The 12,324-nt window shown below is 34.2% G+C and overlaps 1 protein-coding gene across 1 annotated transcript in view; it reads left to right on the forward strand.

Annotated features, from left to right (window-relative positions):
* Window positions 1-9,500, forward strand: part of LOC123659943 — a 52,851-nt gene extending 43,351 nt beyond the window's left edge. The window contains exons 2-9 of the mRNA XM_045595104.1: window positions 948-2,802; window positions 2,898-5,012; window positions 5,119-5,396; window positions 5,495-5,701; window positions 5,790-6,079; window positions 6,845-6,956; window positions 7,507-7,770; window positions 9,369-9,500. Coding sequence (XP_045451060.1) covers window positions 948-2,802; window positions 2,898-5,012; window positions 5,119-5,396; window positions 5,495-5,701; window positions 5,790-6,079; window positions 6,845-6,956; window positions 7,507-7,770; window positions 9,369-9,500 — 5,253 coding nt within the window. The remainder of the gene's footprint in view (window positions 1-947; window positions 2,803-2,897; window positions 5,013-5,118; window positions 5,397-5,494; window positions 5,702-5,789; window positions 6,080-6,844; window positions 6,957-7,506; window positions 7,771-9,368) is intronic.
* Window positions 9,501-12,324: the final 2,824 nt, after the last annotated feature.

Raw genomic sequence — 12,324 nt, forward strand, 5'->3', positions numbered from 1 at the left:
TGTCGGTTTTTGAAGCGAAGAAAACAATAAATTCTCTTAATGATAGAAAAGTGCGTACTTTTCAAAATTAAAAACTTGATGAAAAGCTAGAAGTGGAAGAATTAATTGCTACAGCGACATGAAAGCGGAAGGTTCACTCAAAATCAAGTTTTATTACTTTTAGTTACTCCTATCGCTTATTCCCTTTTTCCGTTTCCTTTACTTTTCGTAGAAATTGATGAATGTAAGTTGATAGCGAACGCACTTTTTATATGCATATAAGGGTACGAAGCTATGTGTATTAATATGTGTATATTAATATAATTTTTTTTCATAGTAATTTTTTTGATTCAAATAACAAAGAAAAAAAAATAAACACAAAATTAATTTATTAAATATAACAAAAAAAAAAACGTATTACGAAACAGTTTGAATTCGATATTAAATCGTAATTTTTTTATCAAACTAAAGTATATAACGCGTAGCAGACTTCCTTTAAGATCAAGATAATAAGTGTATTAACACAATAAAGGTTTCTCGTAGAAAATATCCAATTAGAGGCGCGAAATCACAATTGGCAATTGTATCACTTAGAACAAATACGGACCATTCTCTTTAAATCAAGAGTTTTCGAAATTCAGACAGGCCTGCTAATCAGATGAAGCACGCACAAAGCGAACTATTGTGAAAATACAATAAAAACCTTTACGTTTTATTCGATTAAAGCTCATTTAACAGATAATAATAAAATGAGGAAATTCTACAGAACAATCGTTACAGTTTTTCTGTATTATTTACGAATTAAAATTAAAATGTATATATTTATTTTCACATTCACAAAAAAATAAACTTATACAAATATATTTTTTTAGTCAGTTCAGCCTATTGAAGTCCACTGCTGGACATAGGCCTCCCCAAGTTAATAAATATATTAATAAAATGAAATTATATATTTTTTTTCTTTACAGATCTATGAAACACCGGAAAATACGCGTCCGAAAAAATGGTCCTCGAAACTAAAATTAAACACATCAAATAGTTCGAAATCCTCGGAAAAATCTCCTGATAGTCCATACATGTATGGTACTATAAGTGGTCAAGGTGGATCAGCTTTATCCAAATCGATGAAGTATGCGGAGACATGGTTGTACGGGTCGGTGAGGACCCAAACTCCACCAATCAGACCTAGCGTGTTCTCAGCCTATTCTGACGTTCCTGGATCTGTTTTAATTAGTACTCCTCAAAAACCTACTCCACACAACTATGCTGTTATATTATGTTCCTGTCCTGAATACCTTAATGGTACTAAAAAAACCAGCTCAACCAAAGTCAGTATATGTAAGAAATGTAAAGGATCTCGTTTACCGCTAACTATAGCTGAAAGTCCTCGTTTATTAGTAGGTGGCACTGTTCGAGGTCCCCAAGTTAGTCGTGATGCTGGTTTGTTAAGAGCTGGTACTGTTCGTGTTCAAAGCAATAAATCCAGACCCAGTATTCTAAAATCAAATGGTGATACCGATCCTTACGATTTAATGCGTAGAAGTAGGCTAGCACCTCCTCATGAAACGCGTATAGGTAGTCAGTTTTCAACCACAAGGTCTCGCGCAAAAAGTATTAGTCCTTGTCGAGTAAAAACTAAACAGCCGAGTCCCGAGGCTTTAAGTAAAAGCCGGAGTAAATCCGTAAGCCGGGTGAATGACTTATGGATAGATGAAGAAACTAATGTAGGTGAAAAAAAGAAATCAATCTTATCATGTGACATAAATCCCTATGATTTAGTAAAAGCAGGATCTAAGTCTATGGTTCAAATAGAGTTTGACGATTATGATGATGTTTTCCAAGAACCTATGAAAAATAAAGGACGTACCACAAATAATTCTAAATCTAAATCTGATAACGTCAAAGCTATAAGTGGACAACGAATCCGGGTATCAAATGAATTGAAAACTTCTACTGGAGAAGAAGTATCAGTATACGATCCCGTTAATTATGATCTCAAAAACTATGACTTTAAATCTAATGATATGTCAACAGCGCTATCGTTACCAAACATTAAAAATGAAACTAATAAGTCAGCATCGTTAGGTAAAAGTAGTAATAAAAAAAATGGAGGCGCATCTTCTGCAGCTCGTACAAAACAGAAAAGTATTTCACCGAAAAGACCACCGAGAAGAGTAAGAAATAATAAAACAGACGATGATAGTGAAAGTGATAATCAACGTTTACATGACAGAAGTCTCAACAAAAAAATAACCAGTGAGAGTTGTCGCAATTCTAAATATAAAAATAATAATACAGATACCATAAAATCGATCCTTAAAAAACCTAGAAATTACGAATCAAATGATTCTAATGCGAAAACCGAAACATCTGATGATTCCTTTGAAAGTAAACGCGTTAATGCATCACTCTTTTATATCCCAAAGCCTAAAGATAAAGGCTTACTTTCACCTCAAAATATTAATCAAAGAAAGCGAGTTCAATTTCTTGTTGAAAATGAAGAAACCAAAGTCATTTACACAGCTGAATTAAACTTACACGATAATGGTAGTACAAAACATATGAACTCAAATGTTATTATGGAGGTTGAAACTGAAGAAGACGTTGTTGCTGAAGGTGATATTGTTAGTCAGAGTTTGGAAACAAATATACAAGAAGTAATTTGTTCTAATGAGAAAACAGAACTTCAAAATGATTCTGGTGTTTACGAAGATGTCCAAATAAATGTCCAACAGACTGAAAAAGAAGTGATAGAAACCATTCCACCAGCTTTGAAAAATGAAAATAAAATTGAAAGCGAGAACATTCTAACTAATAATGAAGGTAAGGTATTTTTTTTATAATCAACCATAAGTCTTGTTATATTTATTCTAAAAATTTGTTTATAATGGTTTTTCATTTGTATAATTTCTTTTCAGATAACAATATACCAAAAATTCCCATATTACGACGTTCAGAATCAGAAAGACTAGCTTCAGCTATATTAATTTCACCACCAAAATTTTTAGATACTATGGCGTTAAGAACAAAACCCAAATATGGTCATACAAGTCAGGTATTTTTGGAATTTGTAAATGAAATAGAATCAACAGCGCAACAACAAAAAACTCAGGAACTAAAAAATATACCTAATATTATTGATCAAGGTACTCCAGACAAAAATGATATTGATACAGGTAATTTAAGTGACAATAGTGATATTACGAGTAAAGTATTGAAAAACTTACGTCGCGGTATATCTGGGTCACCAGAACCTCCACCCCGATTGAAATCTAAGTCTAAAAAACATAATTATGTCAAAACTAGATTTGTTCGTACTAATTCCGCAAGTTCTACGAGCGATGAATGGTCGGATTCATATGATAATGAACAAAAAACTGTTTTACGAGTGAAACAATTCGATTCTGATGACGCAGATGAACGAAAAGACTTAAAAGATATTTATAAGAGTTCTGATCTTGAACCAAGAAAAACCTCTATTCAAATAAATGGTAACGAATGCTATTCTACTATGAATGTAAGTAGTGATATACCTATATATCTATCGTCTGTTGTTGTCAATAATGACTTCGGTAATTCCTGTAATACTTACCAAACTGGAACAACAGTAACAATAAGTGTTGGTACAACACAAAATGAGGTAAAGAAATCTAAGAGTCAAATATACATAGGTGCAACTTTTCCTGGAGACTATTATAAAAAAGAAGACTGTAATACGTATGAAGATTATTACAATGATGACCAATACTCTAATTTACAAAATAAGAATGATATATCATCTATTTTAAATGATCCCGTTGAAGCTGTTAGAAGAAATCTGATACCTCATGTTTGTGGTAAAAAAGATGACGGTATTGATAACAGTCAACGACTTGAAATTGGAAGTAATACCTTAGATAGTAACAAGCAGTCTGAAAGCGGTAATCTAATTACAAAACTGTTTGACGACCCATTTTTTGCTCATTTGGCAGAAGGACTTGATACAGATTTAGTCAAAAAGCTAATAGAAAACTCATTAATAAAACTCCAGGAAACTAAACATCAAGAAGGGACAGAAAGCAACAAATTAACAATAGAAAAACTAATCGAAAGTTCTCTAATAAACTTAAAAGAAGAGGTCGAAAAAGTAAATAACAAAAATGATACTATGGCTAGCGATGTACAACCAAAGCCCCCTGTTGAAGAAAACATAGAAACTGATACTCACAGATCGGACTGCCTAGAGGAACGTGATGATAAAGGCTGCTCAGCTCCCTATGAAAGTATGGAGTATGAGAGCGGAGCGATGGGTGTTTTTTCAGACCTTGAACCAATGTCAGATTGTTATAATGCGTCCGCGAGTGAATTATCTACCGAAGATGATACAAATTCTACAAGATCAAAATTTTATCAAATGTTAGTAGACGCTGCAATATGTGATATTGAGATCGCCAATAATACTGATGATGACCATCATTACGAATCAATCCGTTTAAATAGTGATCCAATATACGAAGAAATAGGAGATATGCCACCACCTTTACCAATAAATCCTCCTCCGAATTCTCTTTTAATATTAGACGATGAAAAAAGAAGTGGGTCGCGTTCTATTTTTGAGGGAGCGTCTAAATATGATATCTTATCCTATTTAGTAGATGCTAAGGAAAGAGGAATCGACGACGAAGAGACGTATATTACTAATTATGCCAATGAAAGTGAATCATCTTCATTGTTGAATGAATCTAAGACAAAAACGGAAATGATTAAAACACATCTCAGCAGCAATACAAGTCAATTATCACATACGTCAGATTCTAGTGAAGATAACTCATTGGTGATAAATCAAGAAGCTGTTGAAAAAGCTGTTGTTTGTAAGAAACCTTCGGCAGAAATTGAAAGAAATGATTCGGGAGTGGGTTCGGAAACAAGCAAATCATCAAGAAGCAGGTTGCAAGGGAAGATTACCCCAGGAAATACTATAAGTGATAAAAATACACCTATTCATTTGTGTGAGGATTGTGATACTGCGGTAGAAACCCAAATAACTGAGCAAGGTAAGAATTAAAATAATGATATACTCGTATAAACATTACTCCACTTTAATGTATTTTGATGCAATTGTTTATTTAATTTGTAATGAAATGTCTTATTGTTTTGTAGGTTCTATATATGCGCCATTAGTTTGTCGAAAGTGTTCTAAAAAACGAACTGAAAGGAAAGAGATTATAACTGAAATTGTAGAAACAGAAGAGAAATATGGACGTGACTTACAAATAATTCTTGAAGAATTTTATAAACCTATGTTAGTGGCTGGTTTACTGACGCAAGAACAATTAAGTGCTATATTTTTGAATGTTGAAGAGTTAATTGAAAACAATCAAGTACTATCAGAAAAATTAAGAGACGCACTCGAAATTGCAGTGGAACAAGGAGATGAGGTGAGAAAAATAGAAATACATAACTTGTTTTTGACGTAATAACATTAAATTAGAATATTATTACTTAATTTATTGATTAATTACGTATTCTTTTACAGGACTTGCTGACGGTTAACGTTGGAAAGATCCTCTTGGAGTGTTCTGGCATGCTGACAGCTTTTCAGTCGTACTGTGTCAAACAGGCAGGTGCTGCATTACTTCTAGCTGGTCTAGAGAAGGAGAAGGAACTCTTAAGGATATTCTTACGCGTCTCGCAAATGGAAAATGCGGTCCTGAGAAGAATGAATCTTAACTCTTTTCTCATGGTAAGGTTTAAATTATGTTATTTTTTTTTATTAATTTTTTATATAAAACCTTGTTTAAGTACTTAATTTGTATCGCAATTATATTTAGGTTCCGGTTCAACGCGTGACAAAATATCCGCTCCTTCTCTCAAGATTATATCGTGCAACGCCATCTTGCGCTTTGGAAAGAGAGGATGTGAAGGGCGCTCAACGCTGTGTAGAATGCAGACTTGAGGAAATCAATGCAGCGGCCGCTGCGGCAGCAGCTGCGGCTAGGGACGTTCCTCTCTGGCGCAGACTGGCGGCGGCAAGAAGAACCGCCCATGATTTGCACGTTGCAGATATAAGATTGCGGAAAATGGCAGTTGACGAACTTCAATGGAATCACGACGATGCTAGGCAAGTTTTATTCGCTGAGCTCATTGTAAATGACAGTTTATCGTGCACAACAAAACAAGGTTTTAGAGTATTATAGAATATACAAGTTTTATAAAGCTGAAGAGTTTGTTTGTTTGTTTGAACGCGCTAGTCTTAGGAACTGCTTGTACGAATTGAAAAATTATTTTGTGTTGCATAGTCCATTTACAGATGAAGGCTATATAATATTAGTTGTACTAATACCGTGGTACATTTTCCCCTTAAATTACCACGGGTAAAACCGCGGGCCAAATTTAGTAGAATATAAATTGACCCTGATTCTCCATTTGTTTACAAAATTTATTTCTGGTCTGGGTCTTTGTGGCTCTTCGTATTACTTCTAAGGGCAAGTCAAGTCAGCTGTTATCATAAATACATGATAACGATATTTAGGGAAGTTACCCATTAATCAACAGGAAAGCAGAATTGAGATTTAAGCTCTTTATCTACTTTTGTTCTGGGTTATATATATATAAAATAAAATAAAAAATTTTTGTAACATTAAGAAAAGCATGTATTACACTACATTTACTTGAAAAAGCCCTTAGGCTTGTCCGCAAAGTATTTAATTGATCACTTTTATTCGAATAAATTAAATAATAATGGATACACTTAGTGTTGGTATCCAGTACATTATTTATTTGTAAATGACTTCAAACGATAAAAATACATTTTTTTTAAAGTACGATAATCTTTCGACAAGACGTTTTCTACTTGAAAAATCGTGTATAAGATTTTAATTTGTAGGTTTGCAATGGAGGGCAAGCTGCTGTTTACACAGCCAAACGACAACAACTGGCGGAAGGGTCGCACCATCAAGTTGATGCCGATCAATGCTCTTTTGGTAACTAACGGAAAGGTACTTGTCTTCTTTTTTTTTGTATTTTTATTTAAGTTATTACATTTTATATTTTATGACATTTGACAAGCTTTTTCGACATAAAATCAAATTAAGACAAAACATTGTTTGAAGCCGCGTTGGCGCAACAGTCACAGCAACGCAACAGCAGCAAACCAGGCTGGTGCGCTGGCGGTTGTGGGTTCGATCCTCGCACATGACAAACATTTGTATTCATACAGATGTTTTCTGGGATCGGGGTGTTTGTGCAGGCCTTGTGGGTCTCCCCATCGTGCCACGGATCGTCGGTTCCGGTTGTTATCATGTACACCTGATAGCGGTCAATACTACGCATTGGAGCAGCGTGGTGGATTAAGCTCTGCTCCTTCTCTTACATGGGATAGAGGCCTATGCCCAGCAGTGGGATATAACAGGCTGAAGCGTGTCCATTGATTATCTACATTATTATTTATTTTTAAATCTCAGTTTCATTATTTCCTTCATACTGGTTTTATTTTAGATTGTATTTAAAGGAGACCAGGTATAATTTTTTGGAATATTTGTGTTTCAGCCAACGATCGCACATAAAACGAACGAAATACGGGAAACGAGAGAAGCAAGAGATCGAGAGGCGAGAGAAAGAGAGGGAGATGCTCTTTTCGCTCGCAGTGGAGTGAGAGAGGCTGCCCTGCTTCTAATAAGAGAAAAGGCTGGAAGATATATTTTACAGAGGGAGCCTCTATTCCTCGACCGCTGCGTGGTCGCCGCTGATTATGAACCGGAACACTTTTTCGAAGTCCACGAGATCACGACCAAGGATTCTTTTATTTTTAAGGTAAGTAGTGTTTTTTGTCTCACCAGAAATAAAAATCTGAACTGAAGAGTGAAAACAGTGACTGGCCGAATTTAGAATTAATTTTATTTTACTGCCGTGTGGCTACGGCACCAAAGAACCCCCTCTCTGCCCGAGGGTGTCGTAAGAGGCGAGACAAAGCCAGCCCTGCGGTCACCAACCCGCCTGCCCAGCATGGCGACTATGGGCAACACACATGAGCTCACGCATTTTTGGCGCGAACTTGTGGAGGCCTATGTCCAGCAGTGGACTACAATAGGCTGGAATGATGATGATGATTACTGATTGGTTTTGTAGTCGATTTTAATTGTTTGTGTTTTATCCAGAAACGCACAAAATTCAAACCTAACCTGTTTCTTGTTGTTCATTGACCTTTGCGTTTACAATTCCATTAGATAAACCTAAAAGCGGTGTGTCCATACGCTATCTGCTATTAGTGCATCGTAGAGCCGCAGTCAGCAGCTCCCTGCAATATATTTAGTACAGGCCATTGAACTCTATTTACGATAGTTTACGTCGCATTATTTGGCACGCGATATTTTTGTTACATTAATGTTGTTTTAGTGTTTACAAATATCAATAATATATAATACAGTATATATAACAGTAACGATAACTATATAATTATGTACTTATAAATTAACGTTATACATAGGACTAGAATTTTTTGATGACTAATACTTATATATAAATATACCACACTCAGACTCGAGGTGGAAATTGAATCCACAAACTCCGGAGCAGAAAGCAGGTTCACTACAAACTGCACTAATGGACTAGTCAAAACATTAGTATCTCGTACTAACTATAGAGTTAGCTTATACCAAAGTATATTCTATGTGATAAAGTTTTCGAGATTAAAACGATCAGCAGCACTATCTTAGGTAGTGAAGATAACAGTTAAATAACACTGCTCTTAAGTAGAAGTAGTAACGAGTTCCTGTGTAGTAAGAGTGAGGTGGACAGAGAAAAAAAATATATAAAAGAAATATAAAAAAAAAAAAAAAAAAAAATTATAAAATTGTACAGTATTTTTTGGTCAAATAAATAAAGACTACTGTACTATACTGTTTTCAAGCAGTATTGTGTTCCTGTCGGTGAGTAAGGTGACCAGAGCTCCTGGGGGGATTGGGGATAAAAAAATAAAGAATTAATATTATTATTATTAAGAGTTACTGATAAAGGTCGGCAATGTGCTTGCGATGCTTCTTGTGTCTGGTCAGGCTGGCCGTACGCTTGTTGGCCACCCTGGTCGTAAAAGAAGTTAGGAAGTTAGGTAGTAGTTAACAGGGTTTTCTTTTATATCACTAGGTCGGCAAACAAGCGTACGGCTCACCTGATGGTAAGAGATTACCGTAGCTTATAGACACTTACAACACCAGAAGCATCGCAAGCGCGTTGCCGACCCAATCCCCAATCCCCCCAGGAGCTCCGTTCACCTTACTCACCAACAGGAACACAATACTGCTTGAAAACAGTATTATTTAGCTGTGATCTTCTGTAAGGTCGAGGTACGAGGTTGAGAAAATATAATTCGACATACCATTTTAGTTATTAATAGCTGTATGTGTACATTACAGGCGGAAGAGAGCGCCCGCACCCGCACCTGGTACCGGCAGCTGCAGTACCACGCGCAGGGCGCTGGCGCCTGGCGCAAGCGGCGGAACGCGCTCGCCAACATCATGATCAACCCGATGCTTACTAGAAATTAGACTAAGACTGACGTCATTCATTCACGTTACACTCTAAAGCCTCGTAATTGAGCGTTTAATCTAAACGAGTAACTCGTACAAGCTCATTAGGTACATAATGATTCATAATTACAGCCTATACAGTCCACTGCTGGACATAACTGCTGGACATAGGCTTCCACAAGTCACGCCAAAAACAACGTGAACTTATGTGTTTTGCCCATAGTCACCACGCTGGGCAGGCATCAGTGTAATCATTAGGTACATAATGATTACACTTGTTTTTTTATCAAAGCTAGACTATGCGTGAATATACGTTCGATACGTGGCTTAACAAATTGTCAAATGGAATCTGAAACCAATGAACCGTTAAAAGATATTTTGGTTTGTAAGGTTTTTATTTGACATATGAATGTTTGACGTCGGAATAATACTAACAACGGTACTTAAACCCGCCTCGAAATACTAAAATGCATTTGATTCGGTTAAATTTAAATTAGTTCTCTCATGTAACTCTCATACACAAATAAATTATTTTGCGTTCTAAATTTTTTATTTATTTATAAGTTTTCAAATAAATATCTGTTATACAGCGACATGTCATAAAAAGTGCCACAGATAATAATCACATAATAAATCATTATTTTAGTTTTCGAATAATCTTGTTATTCTATCACTTATTTTAACAATTAAAATTGATTTATAACTATATTTTTAATTATGTAATCATCATTTGTATTGTTTTGTTTTTATTTTGGTTTTAGTGTAAATAAAATGCCACTAGTTTAGACTTAGCTTATACCAAAACATAGTTTATTTGATAAAATTTTCGCTGCCCTTAATTTTAATTTTAGATTTTAAACGATTAAAAAAACTATTAAAAAGCTTATTATTTGTAAATAGTTAACTTTAATAGCTGTGATATCCCGACATTTATCGAAAAAAAAAAAACAATGTAATTTCTTTGAACTCTGTAATTATTGTAAAGGTTAACTGTTGAAAAATAATAAAAAAATAATTTCCTGACTAGTCGTAAGGAAAATCGTGTAGCAATTAATTGGGTGTATAAGTAAATATATAAGTTTAATGTATTTATTATATGTATTTTAATGTAATTAATATCTAAAATTCTATGTAAATGTAGATTAGATCGTTTTCGACCTTTAAAGTTATTTTATTTGTTTCATATTAGAAAAGATGAGGAAATAAATTAATTAATAAAATAATAAACAGTTTTTTTCATTAAAAGAATACCGTGTCAACAAAGTGTCAACGGAATTCTATTTCTATCCCTCAGACAAAAATATATTGGTTCAAAAATATTCGTAATAAGTTCGTAGACGTTTGCAATTCTTTTTGTATTTATATAAACTAGCTGACTTAGCGAACTCTGTACCGCTATTTTTTTTCGCGAATATGTCTATTGCTTTTATTATTTGATTTTTCTTTTATTGTACAAACCATACAATTTTTAACAACCGCTCTGGTACGTGTAAGCCCCTTTAGGTTTTTTTTAAACAATCTCATGCGCTTTTTGGCTTGTAGTCAATCTTGGGGATACTGTAAATTAGCAAAGGGCAAAGGCCTATTTATGCTACTATTTAGAAGAATTGTTCTTTAGCTTCGATTTGCATTGACGCTTATACTTTACTCAAAATTTCTTCCAAGAGAAGCTAATTTTTTTGTGCATTTATCACAATGTTTTATTTAGTCGATAAGACATAATACAATATTCAATATATAAAAGAAAGCAAAGCTAACTCAGTTTGAGTTCACGACCTTTTTTATATCATATATTCACAACGTATTTTTATTTACTTTAATTTTCGAAGAACCAACTTGACAGTGAGATATTTTAAGCTATTTAAAAATTCCGTGAAAAAAACTTAATCATTTCTAGTACAACACCCACACGCACACGCGCACACACGCACACACACACACACACACACACACACGCACACACACTTACCATATATACGATCATCATACACGGTCTTACCATAAAATTTAGAAATTGTTACAACTTTTAAAAGCATGGGATAATAAACCAAAAGTATTTATTTGTTACGCCAAAACAAAACAACGCAATAATTATTAGTACAAAAATAAAACAACTGTCATAACAAATATTCAAACAACGGCAATATTAAACGGAACAAATTACAGAATGTAATGACTTAGGGAACTCGGAAACGCTTCGCACTTACGAAAATGAAACCCTTTAACGTTTTCGATATTTTAGGCCTGATGTTTAAGCAGCTGAACGACATGCTTCTGACATTAAAACAATTTCCTTGTATATTTGTCGCAGCAAAATGGTTAAAATAGCCATTCAATTGGACGACAAGCCCCTTTGTTAAACAACGCCATTCTGCTAAGAGTCATCGACATATACCGCTGAAACATAATTTTACAGTCAATCTTCTAAATGGTATTAATGTTTTAGCGCATCTAATTTTGATTTAGGTATTTGAAATATTAAATCTTAATATTAAAAGATAATTACTGCGTAATATATTTTCAATATTTTATTTACTTTTGAATACAGCTTGAATTTTGACTCGACTGAACTCTTTATAAATAAAAAGCTGTGCCGCGACTTCGTCCGCGTGGGATTTGATAAAAAAAATCTTTCTTCAGTTCGCAGTATTATAAAATAACTAATTTTCCAATGTAAAAGTAACTTATGTTACTTATTATTACATCAGCTATCTTCTAGTGAAAGTTTCATCAAAATCGGTCCAGCCGTTTCAGAGATTAGACGGAACAAACAGAAAGACAGACAAAAATCAGATGTTAAAAAAATATTTTGTTATATGTACCATGTATACATCCATATGCA

Source organism: Melitaea cinxia, chromosome 14 (genome assembly GCF_905220565.1).
Source record: "Melitaea cinxia chromosome 14, ilMelCinx1.1, whole genome shotgun sequence".
Classification (NCBI taxonomy): domain Eukaryota; kingdom Metazoa; phylum Arthropoda; class Insecta; order Lepidoptera; family Nymphalidae; genus Melitaea; species Melitaea cinxia.